The sequence below is a fragment of the Miscanthus floridulus genome, chromosome 3 (genome assembly GCF_019320115.1).
Source record: "Miscanthus floridulus cultivar M001 chromosome 3, ASM1932011v1, whole genome shotgun sequence".
NCBI lineage: Eukaryota > Viridiplantae > Streptophyta > Magnoliopsida > Poales > Poaceae > Miscanthus > Miscanthus floridulus.
The window spans coordinates 133,588,690-133,608,608 of record NC_089582.1 but is presented as its reverse complement, the minus strand read 5'-3'; the positions used below and the strand labels follow the sequence as shown (position 1 = coordinate 133,608,608).

General features: G+C 47.4%; 2 protein-coding genes across 3 annotated transcripts; both read left to right on the top strand.

Annotated features, from left to right (window-relative positions):
- The first annotated feature begins 1,627 nt into the window (after nucleotides 1-1,627).
- LOC136547020 (beta-hexosaminidase 2-like) lies at nucleotides 1,628-3,850 on the top strand. Of its 2 annotated transcripts, XM_066538988.1 has the most exons (3): nucleotides 1,628-2,461; nucleotides 2,600-2,760; nucleotides 2,839-3,850. In XM_066538988.1, exons 1-3 carry the CDS (start codon nucleotides 1,654-1,656, stop codon nucleotides 3,538-3,540), a joined length of 1,671 nt encoding a protein of 556 aa, XP_066395085.1. In that variant the 5' UTR covers nucleotides 1,628-1,653; the 3' UTR covers nucleotides 3,541-3,850. The 2 variants fall into 2 exon arrangements, with proteins under 2 accessions (XP_066395085.1, XP_066395084.1); XM_066538987.1 differs by having other exon boundaries at nucleotides 2,600-3,850.
- A 3,549-nt stretch (nucleotides 3,851-7,399) lies between these two features.
- Nucleotides 7,400-19,659, top strand: LOC136542499 (uncharacterized). The gene is made up of 19 exons (XM_066534972.1): nucleotides 7,400-8,877; nucleotides 9,204-9,407; nucleotides 9,881-9,985; nucleotides 10,084-10,149; nucleotides 10,355-10,519; nucleotides 11,427-11,501; nucleotides 11,578-11,729; nucleotides 12,072-12,207; nucleotides 12,301-12,370; nucleotides 12,445-12,572; nucleotides 12,658-12,714; nucleotides 17,027-17,212; nucleotides 17,338-17,430; nucleotides 17,621-17,773; nucleotides 17,871-17,937; nucleotides 18,027-18,163; nucleotides 18,798-18,889; nucleotides 18,964-19,030; nucleotides 19,194-19,659. The coding sequence occupies exons 1-19, from the start codon at nucleotides 7,612-7,614 to the stop codon at nucleotides 19,356-19,358; spliced, it is 3,384 nt and encodes a 1,127-aa protein (XP_066391069.1). The 5' UTR covers nucleotides 7,400-7,611; the 3' UTR covers nucleotides 19,359-19,659.
- Nucleotides 19,660-19,919: the final 260 nt, after the last annotated feature.

Below are 19,919 nucleotides of genomic sequence, written 5' to 3'. Positions count from 1 at the left end.
TTCTTTTTTTCCTCGGTCTCACATCATTTTCCAAGCCGTGCGTTAATATTGGTGCTAAAAATTATATGGCTTATATTAAGGAACGGAGGAAGTATAATTTTTCTAAGGCGACAAGCTTGATACGTGATTAATATGCTACTAAAACTTTATATTATTTTTTTATGATCTTAACTGCCTTAAATAATAAAACTAAAAACTAGAAAGTTATAGATTTCATCGAGGGCTACAAGTTTCATGTAAGAATCATCTTCATCTGAGGAGGTCGTATGAAAAAAAATACTTTTTTAAGATAGTGCCTTGCAACTAACATGTGGGTTCCATTTGCCAGTTTATGCAGGCATTGAATCATCATGCCACGTTACCTATCGGGTTAGATAAACATCTGTTTGAATCTGGATGAGACCTGAAGTCCTGAACTAACGTTTTAGGGATTCAAATATCTATTTTGAAACTTTGGGCCGGCACGCACCATTTCTATTACTAGTACAGAAGGACATACAGAGATCATTGGTTCCTGGCAACATCGCATTCGCATACAGAGATCATTGGTTCCTGGCAACATCGCATTCGCATCTCAGGCCTTGTTTAGATCATCTCCAAATTCCAAGTTTTTTCACTCTCTCTCCATCACATTAATTTTTGGACGCATGCATGGAACATTAAATGTAGGTAAAAAAATAACTAATTGCACAGTTTGGTTGTAAATCACGAGACGAATCTTTTGAGCCTAGTTAGTCCATGATCAGACAAAATTTGTTAAATACAAACGAAATATGCTACAGTGTCCCGATTGTAAAATTTTGCAATCTACCTCAGTTCGGCAGGCCTTCCACTGACCGCTCACTGCGCTCTAAACAACCCCACGCCGTGGAAGGTATGCGGTATGCCACAGCGTCTCCTCGAACAACGCGAATACGCGACGAAGACGTCAAATCAACTCGATCTCTGTTCCGACAAGGACAAATGGAGCCTGAACGCGAATTGTTTAGGCCAGCTCCGCCGTGTAAGTTAGGGCTTGTATAGTTCCGGGCGTATAAAGTTTCGGAGTGTTATATCAGATGTTACATGAGGTGTTTGGATACTAATAAAAAAATAAATTACAGAATTCGTCGGTAAATCTCAAGACGAATTTATTAAACCTAATTAATCCATCACTCGCGTATGTGTTACTGTAGCACTGTATTGTCAAATCATGGACTGCTTAGGTTTAAAAGATTCGTCTCGCAAATTAGTCGCAATCTATATAATTTGTTATTTTTTAGTATATATTTAATACTCTACGTGTCAATCGTTCGATGTGACGTGGTGTAAAAACTTAGGGTGAAAACTAAACAAGGGCTTAAACGGCGAAGCGTATGCTCCAAGGCCAGATTTGAGATATGATACGCAACCGGAGACGAAGAGGTTGTGGACACAAGCGGCACAAGAAGCAGACGAACGCTAGTGCCAGCTGCCAAGAACACTTTTTTTTTAACGCAAAGTGCCAAGAACACTGGTTTGAGCCACTTGGAGGCAGTAGCGAAAACTATGCTGGTTGTGCAATTATCGCTTTAGATAATACCACAGTTATACATATATATAGCGAAGAGCCTTGACGTCGAGGACCGCACCAATCAAGAGCTGCAGCGCGGAGCAGCTCAATCCAGAGCTCTAATGGCGACGCTCCTCCTTCGGCTGCTGTTCTTGCTCGGCTCGCCGGCGACGCTCCTTACGTGCGCGGCCGCGGGCGCGTCGTTCCCCGTCAATGTCTGGCCCAAGCCGACGTCCATGTCGTGGGCGGAGCCGCACGCGGCCGTTCCGGTGTCGCCGTCGTTCCACATCGTCGCGTCGTCGGGTAACCCGTACCTCGTGTCGGCCGCGGAGCGCTACGCCAAGCTGCTGTTCAAGGAGATGTACCGGCCCATCGTTCGGCCGGCGATCAACGTCACCGCGGGGAACGCGCTGGAGACGCTGACCCTGGCCGTGTCCGACCTCGCCGCCCCGCTGCAGCACGGCGTGGACGAGTCCTACACGCTGGAGATCCTCCCCACGGGCGCGGCCACGGTCACCGCGGTCACCGCGTGGGGCGCCATGCGCGGGCTGGAAACGTTCTCGCAGCTGTCGTGGCGGGCCGGTGGCCGGGGCCGGGGCCGGGACCTCCTGCTGGTGGCCGCCGGTGTGCGCGTCGAGGACCGGCCCCTGTACCCGCACCGTGGGCTGATGCTCGACACCGGGAGGACCTACTTCCCCGTGTCCGACATCCTGCGGACCATCGACGCCATGGCGGCCAACAAGATGAACGTGTTCCACTGGCACATCACGGACTCGCAGTCGTTCCCCATCGTGCTGCCCTCCGAGCCGTCTCTCGCCGAAAAGGGCGCCTACGGAGAGGACATGAAGTACACCGTCGAGGACGTCAAGCGCATCGTCGAGTTCGCCATGAGCCGCGGCGTCCGCGTCGTGCCTGAGATAGACTCGCCGGGTAAGCCGTCGGTGTGGGCCTACTCTCCACTCTGTTTTCCAGCTTCCTTCCTCTGCTTCGTCGGCTTTGCTTTCGACGGGCCAGCTTCTCGTGTTCTAGTGCATTAGATTTTGGTTTTAACGGCCCAATTACTTTTAGGCCACACGGCTTCGTGGGCCGGCGCGTACCCGGAGGCCGTGACCTGCGCGGGCAAGTTCTGGCTGCCCGACGGCGACTGGAACCGCCGTCTCGCCGCCGAGCCGGGCGCCGGCCAGCTGAACCCGCTGGCGCCCAAGACGTACGAGGTGATCACCAACGTGGTGAACGACCTGACCTCTCTTTTCCCGGACGGCTTCTACCACGCCGGCGCCGACGAGGTCACCCCGGGTTGCTGGCAGGCGGACCCCACGATCCAGGCGGACCTGGAGCGCGGCGGCACGCTGAGCCAGCTCCTGGAGCGGTACGTGAGCGCGGTGCACCCGCTGGTGGTGTCCAGGAACCGCACGGCCGTGTTCTGGGAGGACGTGCTGCTGGACGCGGCCGTGAACGTGAGCACGTCGCTGATCCCGCCGGACACCACCATCCTGCAGTCGTGGAACAACGGCGCCAACAACACCAAGCTCATCGTGCAGGCCGGGTACCGCGCCATCGTCTCCTCCGCCTCCTTCTACTACCTCGACTGCGGGCACGGCGACTTCGTCGGCAACAACAGCATCTACGACGATCCCAACAGCGACTACAAAGCCGACGGTGGGTCCTGGTGCGGGCCCTACAAAACGTGGCAGCGGGTGTACGACTACGACATCGCGTACGGGCTCACCCCCGAGGAGGCCCAACTGGTCATCGGCGGCGAGGTGGCGATGTGGACGGAGCAGGTCGATACGGCCGTCCTGGACGGCCGGGTCTGGCCCAGAGCGTCGGCCATGGCGGAGGCGCTCTGGTCTGGCAACCGCGACGCGTCGGGGAGGAAGCGGTACGCCGAGGCCACCGACCGGCTCATCGACTGGCGGCAGCGCATGGTGGGGAGGGGGGTCCGGGCCGAGCCCATCCAGCCGCTTTGGTGCCGGACACGCCCCGGAATGTGCAACGCGGTCCAGTAACGACCCGGCAAGAATCTTTGACGACTGCTGCCAACTACTTGTCATATGGAATATCCGACGTGTCGAAGTAAATTAAAAAACTAAGGTGTGAGTGCTGCTATACAATTAGTTTCGTTCTCGTGTCAGTGTTGGAGAGAAAACACCATTTGTTTGTTCTTTTGTTTATATATATTTAAAGTGATATGAAGTGGACGGCATGTTATCTTGTTAAGTGGAGTTTGTGTACCTTAAAAGCCGGGTTTATGTGTGTGTGGGCCCATCCGGCTATCAGCGGCTCCATTGCTTGTAGCTCTCGATGTGATTAAAGAACTCGGGTGCTGATGAAACCTTTGAATTGTTTGTGCTTCAAGGACTGCTATGCTTGTTTGTTTGTGCGTTGTCAGTTATTGCTCCTCGAGGAAAATGGTGCATTATCACTAGATTGGCCCATTGCTTAGCTTGAAGGATGGAACTTTTCTTGGTGTGAGTGTGACACGAGATGCTTTTCACATTTATTGGCAGGAGACACCAATACGTGGACAAGAGAGTCCAAGGGTTGGGAAATTGCCATGCTGGGGAACTAGCCAAAATTCGTTCGCTCGATACACGAGGCTCACTGTCGTTGTTTTTATCAGGGGTGCAAAAAAAAGTGTGTACGTTGATAACTTCTGTATCCCGGCAAAACTATTGATGCCAGCTATATATGGCCAACGGGCCGGGCCGGCCCGGCACGGCACGGGCCCGTGCCAGCACGGTCCGATAGCCAACGGCCCGGCCCAATGGGCCGATTTTCGTGCCGGCCCGGCCCGCGAGGCATGGCCAGGTCGTGTCAGCTCGAGGCCCACGAGAGAGGGAAGGGGAGAGCAGGAGGCAGGGCGCCACGGGAGGCGGCCGCCGCCGCCGGCGCGTTCGCCCTGGAGGTGGGGACGCTGCGCGCGGGAGGAAGACTGCTGCGTGCGCTTGAACCCTAGATCCGCCACCGGTGAGCGCCCCCGCAGCAGATGCCACCGCCTGGGCCGCCTTGGGCTCGCCGAATCTGAGGGAGAGGGTAGGGGAGGGCGCCACCGTCGCTGGCTCGCCGGATCCGAGGAAGAGGGCGCCACCGTCGCTGGCTCGCCGGATCCGAGGAAGAGGGCGCCACCGTCGCTGGCTGCTCGTCGGATCTGAGGGAGAGGGGAGGAAGAGGGTCGGGGAGGGCGGCGCTGCCGCCACCACTGTCTGGAGAGATGGAGGAGGGAGGTCGCGAGGAGGGAGGAGGGGCGCGGTGCGTGGCCGAGCGGAGCGGAGAGGGAGGTCGCGAGGGCGAGGAGCAGAGCGGAGAAGGGCGAGGGTATAAACTCATGGGAGAGGAGAGGGGGAGGTGACGCTGATGGCCGATGCTGCTCGCGGCTGGGGAAATGGGGACGGCGTCGGCGACCGGGGATACGGGGAATTGGGGAAATGAGATAGGGTTAGGGGGGGGAGCCGGGGAGGTGAGCTGGGGCGCGGGGAGGCCGCAAGCCGGGCCGCTAGCGGGCCGGCTCGACTATAGCAGGTCGTGTCGTGCCGGCTCACGTGCCTGGGGTAAGGCCCAGGCACGGCCTGCTACTCTGGGTCGGCCCAGCCCGGGCCCGCTAGCCTCCGTGCGGGGCCGTGCTTGGGCCGGGCCAAAAAAACGGGCCTCGGGCCAGGCCGACGGGCTCGGGCTACATGGCCAACTATGATGCCAGCTAGATGTGTTATGCTGTCAAATCGCGATCGGTACCCAGCTAGACGCCCATGCTATTTTGGCGATGTCACGACTTTGAACTTACGGAATATTGGCCATCAGAATCGTCCAATTTATAAGAAAAATTGAATTAAGAAATATAGTAATCACACTACATGAGACACATAGTTTCCTTCAACCAAAATGTATCATTGATCGTTTCTTCGTAGCCCTACTAGATTGTCCTAAACTATGGAATGGAACTAGTAATTTCATTTGTTGCCTCATATTTTCGCAATAACTTGAATGGAAAAAGTTTTTTTTACAACAAAATGGAAACAGTTATCCTAACACAACGATCACACTAAGATTCATTTATTCCTTAAAAAACACTAAGATTCATTATTTCCACTTTCTATTACAGGAGGCATATCTTGGAGTTGGATTGCTAAATTCTACTCACTTTCTATTACAAATGGACTATTGAAGTAGTTTTCTCAAAATTTTATCTTAAGTTATAAGGTAATTTAGGTGAATTAACTCCCTAAGACACCAATCACGTGTGCCCCTGCCATTGGTACGTATCTTTTGGTTTCCTCGCAAAAAAGGTACCTTTACGTTTAAATATGGTAGAACTTGTCTTCTATACTATAGTTAATTGAGGATTACATACATCGCTTGTTTTACTCCATAATAATATGTCCTAAATTTATTATCTATTGACACGTGGTATTTTCCATAATGCTAGCTGTGCTAACCATTTTAAATGATAGGGACAACCAACATTTACCCAAGTTACATGTGACAAAAACACCCGTCTGAAGATTGTATACATACGCATCACGTTTCAATCAGTTTAGGTTATAACGGTGAGAATAGAATGTACACACGAGAACTCAACACGTCACCGCATATTTTTGCTAGATAACTTGTAGTATTGTGACATGATGTCATCTATGCAAATTAATGCATTAAAGTTACATGTGACAAAGCACATACCGAGTATACGACGCTCGCGGTTGTGGCGGCTTGTATATAAACGAAACGTAAAGATTGTATACACACGCATAGCGTTTCATTCAGGTAAAGTTATAACGGTGATAACGGAATGTACACGTGAGGACTCAATACGTCACTTTATATTTTGCTAGATAACCTGTAGCACGGTGACATGATGTCATATATGCAAATTAATGCATTGTATGTACAGACATGAACATCCTCGCGAAAAAAAAACATGTACAGGCATGAACACCAAGTGAGCCTAGTTAAATTGGTTATACGGTGGGTATAGTCATGCACCAAACAATATAGGCTATAGTTCTTTTTTCAACTTGAATTTTGCTGCAAATTTTCTTATGTAATAGAAAAAACCAACTAGTCTCTCTTAGGTTGGTCTCAGCTTATACACGCACACGCACATACACCGTTAGCAGCAGATCAAAATACTTTCTCGTGCCGGATTTCCAGCACATACACCGTTAGCTTATACACGCACATACACGTGATATCCAGCACCCATGACGAGCCCTGCTGTGGCGTTACTGTTGGCTTAATAACCGTGCATCAATGATGATGACGCGGGGGAAGATGGCACCCGGCAGCTTGCCTGTACCCATCAATGCCCAATCATAGCCCTCCATGGCCGTCACCACCTTCTCCTGTTCCTGTCCATCGATTCCATCCACGCGCCCAGCTCAGACCACCAGCTGTAAAACCCAGAACCCCCCGTGCTCGCCGAAAAGACGCGGCGCGGCAAGGAGAAAGGAAGCATCGGCGAAACGGATCCCAGGCCCATATTCCCCTTGGCCATGGGGGCACGAGCCGAGCCGAGCGGTGCAAAAAATCAGCGAATCGCTGCGAAAATCCACGGCAACGATGGAAAGGTGACGGGGACAACTGGACAAGGGAATCCCGCGAAACCGGCCCCGTGCCCGAACCCAACGTCCCGAAAACCCCCAACCCCGCCCGGGCGCCCGCAACGAAATCGAACCAAACCCACACAGGCAAGGCGAGCGGGCAGCCGCTCTCGTTCTCACGGCGGCGTTGCCCCAGCCCCACCCGGCCACCCCACGTCCGCGCCCCACCGCGCAAGGTCGCATCCCCCGGGCCCCCGGCCTGCGAGCGCTCGAGCCGCATCTCCCAAAACCTACTCATATACACCCGATTCGGTCGATCCTCGTCCTTATAATATAGTTTTTTTCTCTCAAGCGTCAGCCGATTTATAGGTCTGATGAAGCGAACGGGGTGATAATATTAAACCCAACCCCCGAGTCTCTCACAATTTCTCTCTCCACCACCCTCACGTACCCTCCCCTTCCCGCCGCCGCCACCACCGGTTCAACCCTCAAACCCTAACCGCCGCCGTCCGCCCGCCCGCTCGCCCCGGATTCGATTCCGATCCGATGGCGTCCGCCGAGGACCAGGCCGCGGCCGCCGCGCTGCTGGGGGGCGACCCGGCGGCGTTCGACGCGCTGCTCTCGACGCTCATGTCGTCGTCCAACGCCGACCGCTCCGCCGCCGAGGCCGCTTTCCACCGCCTCCGGGCCTCGCACCCGGAGCCCCTCGCGCTGCGGCTTGCCACCTCGCTCGGGGCGCCCGCCACCCCCGCCGACCTGCGCGCCATGGCGGGGGTCCTCCTCCGCAAGGTCCTCTCCCCGACCCCGTCCTCCGACGCATCCTCCAACAACGCAGCCACGCCCCCGGCACCGCTCTGGCCGCAGCTCTCCCCCGCGGGCCAGACCGCGCTCAAGGCGCACCTCCTCTCCGCGCTCCAGTCCGATCCTCCCAAGCCCATCGCCAAGAAGGTCTGCGACGCCGTCTCTGAGCTCGCCGCCTCGCTGCTGCCCGAGAACGCCTGGCCCGAGCTGCTGCCGTTCCTCTTCCGCGCTGCGTCGGGGCCCGAGGCGCCCAACCTCCAGGAGTCAGCACTGCTCATCTTCGCGAGGCTGGCGGATTACATCGCGGAATCGCTCCTCGACCATCTGATGACTATCCACAACCTCCTCGCCTCCGCCCTGGCGCATCCCACGTCCCCTGATGTTCGGATTGCGGCCCTGGGTGCGGCAGTCAACCTCGTCCAGTGCCTGCCAACCAACTCCGACCGGGATAAGATGCAGGATTTGCTCCCAGCAATGATGAGGGCGCTCACTGATTGCCTAAACTCTGGCCAGGAGGCCTCTGCGCAGGAGGCACTGGAGCTGCTCGTGGAGCTTGCTGGCGCTGAGCCAAGGTTCCTGAGGAGGCAGATTGCTGATGTGGTGGGGGCAATGTTGCAAGTTGCTGAGGCTGCACAGCTGGAAGATGGGACCAGGCACTTGGCGGTGGAGTTTGTGATTACCCTTGCAGAGGCCAGGGAGCGTGCACCAGGAATGATGCGGCGACTCCCACAGTTTGTTGGTAGGCTGTTTGCAGTGCTGATGCAGATGCTGCTTGATGTCGAGGATGACCCTGCTTGGCACTCTGCTGAAACTGAAGATGAGGACGCAGGGGAAGGGAACAACTATGGAGTGGCACAGGAGTGCCTTGACCGCCTTGCCATTGCCATTGGTGGGAACGCAATTGTGCCTATTGCATCTGAGCTGCTACCACAGTACCTGTCTGCTCCTGAGTGGCAGAAGCACCATGCTGCGCTCATTACACTTGCACAGATTGCGGAAGGATGTGCAAAGGTTAGCCTGATTGACTTTATAAATATATGTCAAATATTTACCAATCAGTTGATCAACCCAAAGGATATTTGTTTTGCTTTTTTGGGTAGTTATAAAATTTATATTTTTAGCATGTTGCATCACAGCATCAGGAAATGGGATGTTATGAACAATATTTTTTTCCATGGATTCCTGTTGTAGAATGGGACGACAAATACTAAATTGCCAATTCTGCAAGAGCTGTTGGCTAGTATTAGACCACAGGATGCTATCTGATCTGTTGTGTCATGTGGATGAAAATTTCCGAAATAGGCCATCTTCTCATTGGTTGCTGTTTTTCCTGGCAGGTTATGCTTAAAAGTTTGGAACAAGTCGTTTCGATGATATTGAATGGATTTCAACATCCCCACCCACGTGTGAGATGGGCTGCTATCAATGCCATTGGTCAGCTCTCTACGGATTTGGGTCCAGATCTTCAAGTTCATTACCACCAGCAGGTGCTGCCTGCATTGGCAAATGCTATGGATGATTTCCAGAATCCACGAGTTCAGGTTAGTTGTCATGTCAGCAAAAACTTTATCTCACATCCTTTTTCTTGCAATACTTATTTTAGAATCGAGGTTGCATCAATAAACAGCTTGATGTGGACCAAGATGACTTTTGTGCATTTTACATGTTACAAATAGATGCGGGCAGTTAGCACATCTAAATGTCAAATGAATTCCTTTTGATCTTCGACCTATGACAAGTTTATTCAATAAAAAGTAATTTAATTACCAAGCAACTACTAAGTTCATTGTTTCATCACCATCACAAAAAGTGAGGCATTAATAGAAGGTAGCACGTTATGGATGCCAGCCTTCTGAACTGAATGTTGTTTTAAGTGTTCTGCGTGGATTCAGATATTAAGCTAATACAATTCTTTATGCCTACATTCTAAATCAGCCTGTGTACCTATTCACATGTCATACATCTTAGGACCTGGCTACCTACTGTATTGCTAATTTGCTATTCTTGTTGACAGGCACATGCAGCTTCAGCGATTTTGAATTTTAGTGAGAATTGTACACCGGAAATTTTGACGCCTTACTTGGATGGAATCGTGAACAAATTACTTGTTCTTCTCCAGGTATGCACTTACTTGTGTTGAATTAGGTTTCAGCTTGCTTCAAATATGTTTGTTATCATGGTTAGTAAACATGCTAACTGCTCATGTTCATATTCTAGAATGGCAAGCAAATGGTGCAGGAGGGAGCATTGACAGCTCTAGCGTCAGTAGCAGATTCGTCACAGGTAACTGTTCACATGGGAGTTTTATGCTATTATGCATAATGGATCTCTGTTATCGTGCATCATAGTGTTGTTCTATGGTTGTAGTGCTTTCTAGCTTGCTGATAATAACAACTTCATAATATTATGACAGCGTTTTTTTTTGTTTGTCTAGCTTATAATAATTTTATGGCATTATGACATAACTTTTTGTTTGTTTGTCTTGCAGGATCACTTCAAGAAATACTATGATTCTGTCATGCCATACCTAAAATCTATCTTGATGCATGCAACTGATAAGTCCAATAGGATGCTTCGTGCCAAGTCCATGGAGTGCATAAGTTTGGTAGGAATGGCTGTGGGTAAGGATAAGTTCAGAGACGACGCAAGGCAGGTTGGCCTCTCCTTCCAACTGTCATGTTTTCTTGCAGATTGCAAATAATATACTTCTACTTCGTTGCAACTAGCTTGTTATTGATTTTTTTCATCACTGTTCATGTTGAGTCAGTTTCATTGTTCAACCTGTTCCCACTAACGCATCAGAATTCAGGAAATGCATAGGTTTTCTGTTTGATAGAATTGTTATTGAGGATGCCAGTTCCACTCCACTTGCTCTTTATGGGTGCGTTTGGTTGGAGAGCGAGGTGGAATGGAACGGTTCCATGCCTAGTTTATTGTTTAGTTGGAAGGATGGAGCGGTTCTGTTTTCATGTTTGGTTGAATGGACTGAACCAGATATCAGATCAGTTAATCCCGTTAACTATGGGACCAACACGTCACACAAATATGCCCTTCTTCCCTATCTCTAAGTTCTTCTCCGATACAGATTCCTCACATCAGCGTCCGTCGGATCCCTCACGTCCGCTCTCGCTCGGTACCAGCCCTCGTGCGCCCATCCATCACTGTTGCTTGGTCCGCGCCCGTCGCATGCGTGGCTACCGCCAGCGCTGCAGTCGCTCACCTTGTGGGCGCGTCTGTCGCCGCACATCGCACGCCGCTGCCACATCGGAGAGAGAGAGAGCAAGGTGGGAGAGAGAAACGGTGAGAAACGCCGTGAAAAAGGGACGAACGCGTTCTGCCTTTTTGCGACAACGAGCGGAGCCTGAATCTTTGTAGGAATATTCTTACTCTGGAGTGCCCTCATCCCTGAGTTCTTGAACCAAACACTGGCAAAAGCAGGATGGAATGGTTCCATCCCATCTCATCCCATGAACCAAACACATCCTATATGTTCATTCCTCATCAGCTTTGATATTTTTGTTCAGGCAATATTATTATTCTAATCATCTGCCCTCTGCTAGGTTATGGAAGTACTTATGGCTTTGCAAGGAGCTCCAATGGAAACTGATGATCCAATTACCAGCTACATGTTGCAGGTATTGCTTCAAAGCAATGGAATCTAGGCTTAACAGCACCTTAAACATGTCTAACACCTATCTCCACATGTTATAGGCTTGGGCCAGGCTATGCAAATGTCTTGGACAGGATTTCCTTCCTTACATGAGTGTTGTTATGCCTCCACTGCTTCAGTCTGCTCAGCTGAAGCCTGATGTTACAATTACTTCAGCCGAATCAGATGACGATATTGAATCAGATGATGATAGGTCTGTTATCCATTCTCTTGAAATGTTTTTATCTACTTGATTAGAGTTTGTGTTCCTAATCCTGAATCATGGCAGACTATTGCCACCTAGAACTATCTATACCTGTCTTGCTCAGTTGCAACGATACATGGACTTGTATAGATGTAATATGCCTATAGTCGGCAGATGCCTTTTTATTTATGGACTTCTCACATGCTTTTATTTATTTATTTATTTATTTATATATGTATCATGGTAAGGTTTTGTTACCACCCCCTTTCTGGTGGGTCAAGGAGTGCATCATACATTTAAATGTGTATTTTTTTTTCTGACACTTACCCTAACTTTCTGTGTTTTATACAGCATAGAAACAATCACACTTGGTGACAAAAGAATAGGAATCCGAACTAGTGTGCTGGAAGAGAAAGCAACAGCTTGCAACATGCTGAGCTGCTATGCTGATGAGCTTAAGGAGGGTTTCTTCCCATGGATTGATCAGGTTCATTATCACATTAAACGTATCTAATTTCTAAGTCCCTCAAGTTCTGGCTACACCTTTCCAGCATGTGATTGATTATAAATTTTCATGTAGGTTGCCCCAACGTTGGTCCCTCTGCTGAAGTTTTACTTCCATGAGGAAGTCAGGAGAGCTGCTGTTGCAGGTAGTTTAATGTTGCAGTATGATTTAATCGTGCACATAGATTTGCTCTTTTTACAATTTCTGGACATAATGCAGCCATGCCCGAACTCCTACGCTCGGCAAAGTTGGCTGTTGAGAAGGGGCAGGCTCAAGGCCGTGATCAGTCTTATGTTAAACAGTTGTCTGACTACATAATTCCGGCACTTGTTGAAGCACTGCACAAGGTCTATTCGAAGATATCTCAGCAGTTTGGTTATTGTTTTCTAACCCATGCTGACACCTGAACTTTTTTTGGCATCCTTTGTACAGGAGCCAGAAACAGAAATGTGCTCATCCATGCTGGATTCTTTAAACGAGTGTATGCAGGTTTGTAACTTCGCACATCTGCTTGATAATTTTAAATATTGTAAATGATAGGTTTTAAAGCTTCACTTGGATGTTTTGGTCTTCATTTTTTTTCTAGCCTACCCCCTTGTTACCAAATAAGTACTGGTATATGTTTTTATCTGCAATATTTTATTGTGCCAAGTGTGAATGAAACATTAAGAATAATGCTAGGCATGTATTTTTTATCCTGAAAGTTCTGTATCACGATATGTGCAGAATTTCATGGGCCCATGGTCTTTATCCCTGCACATGTTGTTGTCTTGTCTTCTAGAAGCAGAAAGTTATTACCATTTCCGTAATAAAACTATTGCTCGACAACAACAACAACATAGCCTTTCAGTCCAAGCAAGTTGGGGTAGACTAGAGTTGAAACCCACCAAGAGCCCCAAGTCACGGTTCAGGCACTTCAATAGCTGCTTTCCAAGTACTCCTATTCAAACATAGATCTCTAGGTATATCCCAAGCTTTCAAATATCTTTTTATTGTCTCCCCCCATGTCAATTTCGGTCTTCCTCTACCTCTCCTCATATTATTAGCTTGGCTTAGGACTCCACAATGCACTGGTGCCTCTGGAGGTCTCATTTGGACATGGTCAAATCACCTCAACCGATGTTGGACAAGCTTTTCTTCAATTGGTGCTACCTCTAGGCGATCACGTATATCATCGTTCCGAACGGTCCATTCTTGTGTGACCGCAAATCTATCGCAACATACGCATTTCTGCAACACTCGGTTGTTGAACATGTCGAATCTTTGTAGGCCAATATTCTGCTCCATACAACATAGCTGGTCTAATCGCCGTTCTATAGAACTTGCCTTTTAGCTTTTGTGGTACCCTCTTGTCACAGAGAATGCCAGAAGCTTGTCGCCACTTGATCCATCCTGCTTTGATTATATGGCTAACGTCTGCATCAATATCTCCATCCCTCTGTAGCATCGATCCCAGATACTGAAAGGTATCCTTCTTAGGCACTACTTGACCTTCCAAACTCACATCTCCCTCCTCCTGTACAACTCTGCCAAAGTCGCATCTCATGTATTCGGTTTTAGTTCTGCTCAATCTAAAACCTTTAGACTCAAGGGTCTGCCGCCATAACTCTAGTTTCCTATTTACTCCCGTCTAGCTTTCGTCCACCAACATTACATCATCAACGAACAACATACACCAAGGGATATCCCCTTGTATGTTCCTGATAACCTCATCCATTACCAAGGCAAAGAGATACATGCTTAAGGCTGACCCTTGATGAAGTCCAATTTTAATCGGGAAGTAATCTGTGTTACCATCGTTTGTTCGGACACTAGTCACAACATTGTTGTACATGTCCTTGATGAGGGTCACGTACTTTGATGGGACTTTATGTTTGTCCAAAGACCACCACATAACATTTCTTGGTATCTTGTCATAAGCCTTCTCCAAGTCAATGAAAACCTAGTGGAGGTCCTTCTGCTCTCTAAACCGCTCCATAATCTGTCTTATTAAGAAGATTGCTTCTGTGGTTGACCTTCCGGGTATGAAACCAAATTGGTTTGTTAATATATGCGTCGTTCCTCGCATGCGCTACTCGATGACTCTCCCATAACTTTATAGTGTGGCTCATCAACTTAATTCCCCGATAATTAGTACAACTTTGGATATCTCCCTTGTTCTTGTAGATTGGTACCAATATGCTTCTTCACTCCTCAGGCATCTTGTTCGATCGAAAGATATTGTTGAACATCTTAGTTAACCATACTATAGCTATATCCCCGAGACGTCTCCACACCTTGATTGGAATACCATCAGGGCCCATCGCTTTGCCCTCTTTCATCCTTTTCAAGGCTTCTCTGACCTCCGATTCTGGAATCCTCTGCACAAAGCGCCTGTTAGTGTCATCAAACGAGTCGTCCAGCTGAACGATGGTGTTCTCGTTCTCACCATTGAACAATTTATCAAAATACTTTTGCCATCTATGTCTGATCTCATCCTCCTTCACCAAGAGCTGCTCCCTCTCATCCTTTATGCACTTAACTTGGTTGAAGTCCCTTGTCTTCCTATCGCGAGCCCTAGCCATCCTATAAATGTCCTTCTTTCCTCTCTTTGTACTCAAACGTCGGTAAAGGTCCTCCTAGGCCCGCCCCTTTGCCTCACTCAACGCTCGTTTTGCAGTCTTCTTTGCCACCTTGTACTTCTTTATGTTGTTTGCACACCTGTCATGATACAAGCGCTTATAGCACTCCTTTTCCTTAATAGCCTTTTGCACATCTTTATTCCACCACCAAGTGTCTTTCGAGTCGCATCCGCTCCCTTTGGTCACTCAAAGCACCTCTGAAGCAACCTTCCGAACGCCTGTTGCCATCTTCTCCCACATGCTGTTTGCATCGCCTTCATCATTCCAATGCCCTCTTCAATGACCTTTTCCCCTTTGATGCCTCTCCTTCTAATGTCCACCACTTCGTTCTAGCAACCCTAGCTTGTTTGTTCCCACAAGCTTGCACCAGAAAGCGGAAGTCAGCCACCACCAGCTTGTGTTGAGCGACCACACATTCTCCAGATATCACCTTACAGTCCACGCATGTTCGTTTATCCCTCCTTCTTGTAAGGACAAAGTCGATTTGACTAGAGTACTGGCCGCTACTAAAGGTCACTAAATGGCACTGTCTCTTACGGAAGAAAGTGTCAGCCATCATCAGATCAAAAGCTATGGCGAAGTCTAAGACTTCCTCTCCCTCCTAGTTCCTACTACCATATCCGAAACCCCCATGAACCGCCTCGAAACCTGCACTTGATGTACCTACATGGCCATTAAGATCACCTCCTATAAAGAGCTTCTCGCTACTAGGGACAGTTCTAACCAAGCGATCTAAGTCTTCCTAGAAAAAGCCGCTTAGCACTCTCATCATGGCCTACTTGGGGGCATACGCACTAATTACGTTTAAGACCATATCACTAATGACAAGTTTAACTAAGATGATCCTATCCCCTTGCCATCTCACCTCCACCACACCATCCTTGAGGCTCTTATCAATCAAAACTCCTACTCCATTTTTATTTGAAGTTGTCCCTGTGTACCAGAGCTTGAAGCCGGTATTGTCCAGTTGTCCACCTCCTTCGTCTTCTGCCCCTTCCATTTAGTCTCTTGGACGCATAAAATATTTACACACCTCCTAACCGCTGTGTCCACTAACTCTTTTAACTTACCTGTAAGGGACCCTACATTTCAGCTAGCTAAACGGATCCTAGTTGGCTCGATTAGCTTCCTTACCCTTCGCACCCGCCGAAGTAGGTGTGAAGACCCTTGCTCATTTTGCATCACACCGGGGCGCCGATGTGGCGCGCCACTAAGGATGCGACGACCCGATCTTTGCTCACTCCGTCACGGGGGTGACGACCCGACCCTTGCTCATTTAACACCATACCCAGGTTCCGACATGGCGCGTCGTTAGGAGGGTTATGCCCCAACGGGATTCTTTTGGGTTTCATCTCCATTAAAGTGGCTAAGTTTTTACATTGGCTCGCCGCGCCTAACACAACCCTCCTCCTTTACCAGGGCTTGGGACCTGCTATGCTGGGACACCAAAGGCGCCCCACCATAGGCGGAGTTAATAAAACTATTGCTCTATTTGTTGAAAATGATCTTTTGTAGAAAGTGTTTAAAAATATCTTCTATTGTTCAGTATGTCTGAGATTGTTCATCCATTTTTTATTCAGAATTGCTGATGGTAGTCTCATGTAGTGATAAATAAAACAGTTTGAATACATTGAGGAGTCAGTTTTTTGCACTCTTGCTCAGCCAGTCTAAGCTTGGTACTCTTGCCAAAGGTTGCCAATTGGGGTCTAAGCTGCTAACTTTAGGATGTTATATGGAGTTTAGATGAGTGATCTTTGTTCTTCTACCAGAACATGACTTTGTATTGAAGAAATAAATTGTCAGAATGAATTTGAAGACCTTGCTGAGCGTAGATGCACCTTATTATAAATAGAACAGAGGGTGCCACCTTTTGTGGTGGCGGAACATGAAGTTACTGCTCCACCTCCTAGGGATTTAATCTTAGTGCTCACGATTTATGCACATGCTTGTGCTTTCAGCTGTTTTATTTGTCAGTGTGTAATAGGGTGTATGCTACTGGGTTGTGTTTTTGTGCTGATGTGTGATCATCACCTCTTGATTTTCTAAAAATGGGGAGGAAATATTTAGCTATGCTCTGTGGATGGAAGTATGGAACAAAATGTGCTGTAGTTTTTAAATATTCTCTATTCTGAAATAGTTTGTGGCTGTGTCACTGAACATTGATGTTACTCATTGAGCAGCTTTCTGGTCTTCTGCTTGATCAAACCCAAGTACGAGCTATCTCGGATGAGATTAAAAATGTCATTATAGCCAGCGCCACCCGGAAAAGAGAACGTTCTGAGAGAACAAAAGCGGAAGATTTTGATGCTGATGAAGGAGAGCTACTCAAAGAAGAGAATGAACAGGAGGAGGAAGTATTTGATCAGGTTTATTTGTCTAGAAATCGCTTGTCTGTTTTATCCTGAGTCTTTCAATGATACTGTCTTCTGCAAATTATGTTAAAAGGCTAACCTATTTTTTCTTTTTAAATTTACGTTCTTTAAACTTCCAGGTCAGCGAGTGCCTAGGGACTTTGATTAAAACCTTCAAAGGTTCTTTCTTGCTGTTTTTTGAAGAGCTCTCTATGTACATTACACCAATGTTGGTAAGTCAATTGAACCCTGCCCTATTTTGTTATTTGTAAGAGCTCTTTTTTATTGCAAGTAATTTTGCAGTTTTTTCTTTATCAGTATTACCCTGGTTTGTTTTTCCATTCTTAACTTGCTGTGTGGTGCCTCCATGCTATCTTTTTTGGGTTTTATTCTATCTCATTTTGGTACCTTGTGGTTTTGCAGGGAAAAGATAAAACACCCGAAGAGAGAAGGATAGCTATCTGTATTTTTGATGATGTTGCAGAGCAATGTCGTGAATCAGCTTTGAAGTATTATGACACATACCTTCCTTTCCTTTTGGAGGCATCAAACGACGAAAATTCAGATGTTCGGCAGGTCTGTTTTTTATTCTGTCATGTTCCCTTGATCCATTCACCCTTTTTACTAGGTGAAATTGAACACTGATATAATGCTGAATCATTTCTTCATTTAGGCTGCTGTCTATGGTGTGGGTGTATGTGCTGAGTTTGGTGGTCATGTTTTTCGCCCTCTAGTAGGAGGTATGTTCTTTACATTTTAAGTGTTTACACTTCTTATATTTTACGTGACATTTCCAACCTATCCAACAATGTATTGCTTCCGATTTCAGAGGCCCTATTGAAATTAAACAATGTTATAAGACATCCTGAGGCACGACTTCCTGACAATATCATGGCATATGATAATGCTGTCTCGGCACTTGGAAAAATATGCCAATTTCATCGTGATGGTATTGATGCAGCTCAGGTATGCTCTAATCTCAGCATCTTTTCCTGATGATATGGCCAATATTTTCTAGTAATGTGCCTTCCACAACTTGCTTGAGATGATTGTGTAGTTGCGATATGATAAACAAATTATAGGCTATATCCACTGTCAACCAAATGTGACACATTTTCGCAGAAGTCATTTGGTGCACCCTAGGTGGTCATAAATCATAAGGGAAAGGAGGGGGGAGACTGGAGAGTAGTAAGGTGAGGTGGGGCCAGATTAGATCCTCAAAAAACACACTCGAGGAGCGAGGGAATGACTAGTGAGACAGAGACCTTAGGGAGGGTTTTTGGTTTGAGGAACCAGCCCATCCTAGATGAGGTGGTGCATCGAGTTTGTCCCATGAATTTTGGTGGAATTACCCTTTCCCGATGCTTGTACTAATTGTTGCTTGCGAGGTATAAAATGGTGGAGAACCAACTTATTCTATGCCACAACCAAACAAAAAAAGTGAGGATTGAGAAGATGATGGACAACAAAAATTCATCATATCACACACCCTAAGCTTAAAAATTGTATTGCATGGTGTTGATTTTGCTGTTAGCTTTGCCAGGAGAAAGTTACTTTGCGCATGGAACTATTCCAAACTGAATCAATTCATGCTTCTCAGGTTGTTCCAGCCTGGCTTAGCTGCTTGCCTATAAAAGACGACAAGATTGAAGCTAAAGTTGTACATGAACAACTTTGCTCAATGGTGGAGAGGTAGGCTCATGACTGAAATTTCTGCCAACAAGGATAATGCTTTTGCAGTTTATCATAACCATTTCTGCTTGCAGGTCGGATACTGAAATTCTCGGTCCTCATAGTCAGTATCTTCCTAAAATTGTTTCAATTTTTGCAGAGGTAATGCATGAGCAGTTGATTTTGAAATCTGTGATTCTGCTGATCATTATTTTATTTTATTTTATTTTATTTTATTTTATTTTCCTACATATCCATGTAATTTTGTTCAACTGTCATGAATGAATACCTGAATGTTTTATTCTCCAATCTGTATATTTTGTAGGTTTTGTGCAATGGAACAGAACTTGCCACTGATGAAACTAGAAACAGGATGGTGAATGTCTTGAGGCGTTTCCAGCAGACTTTGCCTCCTGATTTTCTTGCATCAGCGTTTTCCAACTTGCAACCGCAGCAACAGCTACTGCTACAGTCCATCTTGTCGACATAGTTGTTTTTTCTGTCGCTGCAAGGTCTGGGCTTGTTATTTTTCTTGATGTTTTGTCAGCCAATTCTTTATGTGGAATCTTTTTTGTGGGTGGGGTAATTTGTGAATGCATTGCTTGCTTCAACGAACCAGAAGCTGCCACCACACATGGTTTTGATATAGAGTGTATATTGTCTTGTATTCGAGATATGGTTTGAGATGTGTGCTGCAACAGAGGTGCATGGGAAATGGTTGTATTTATTGTTGGATGGGTTGGACACATGCAGTTTTGGTAATGAGATCATTATACATTTGAGTGGAGTGATTACTTTCTGCTTCTCTTCGATGCTATTTAATTTTGTAGTTATTTATTTTTCTAAGTTGCAAATTATTAAAATGTGCTGTGTTTGAAGATGAAGAAGCACCTGCCCCGGTATCATGTAATAGTAATTGATAAATAAATGTTTACCAGCTTTGTATAAAAAGCCGTTTTACCTCTCTGAGCAAACCTTGGATTTGCTCAAATATAAGCCGGATCGTTCAAACAGGTGTGTATTTGGTGTCGTTTGTTAACTTTTGCTTCTC

Coding starts and splice junctions, on each gene's coding strand:
- LOC136542499 (XM_066534972.1), top strand. CDS start 7,612: ATGGCGTCCGCCGAGGACCAGGCCGCGGCCGCCGCGCTGCTGGGGGGC. Junction 10,150..10,354: donor CAGTAGCAGATTCGTCACAG/GTAACTGTTCAC, acceptor TTTGTCTTGCAG/GATCACTTCAAGAAATACTA. Junction 12,573..12,657: donor TTGTTGAAGCACTGCACAAG/GTCTATTCGAAG, acceptor TCCTTTGTACAG/GAGCCAGAAACAGAAATGTG.
- LOC136547020 (XM_066538987.1), top strand. CDS start 1,654: ATGGCGACGCTCCTCCTTCGGCTGCTGTTCTTGCTCGGCTCGCCGGCG. Junction 2,462..2,599: donor GCCTGAGATAGACTCGCCGG/GTAAGCCGTCGG, acceptor AATTACTTTTAG/GCCACACGGCTTCGTGGGCC.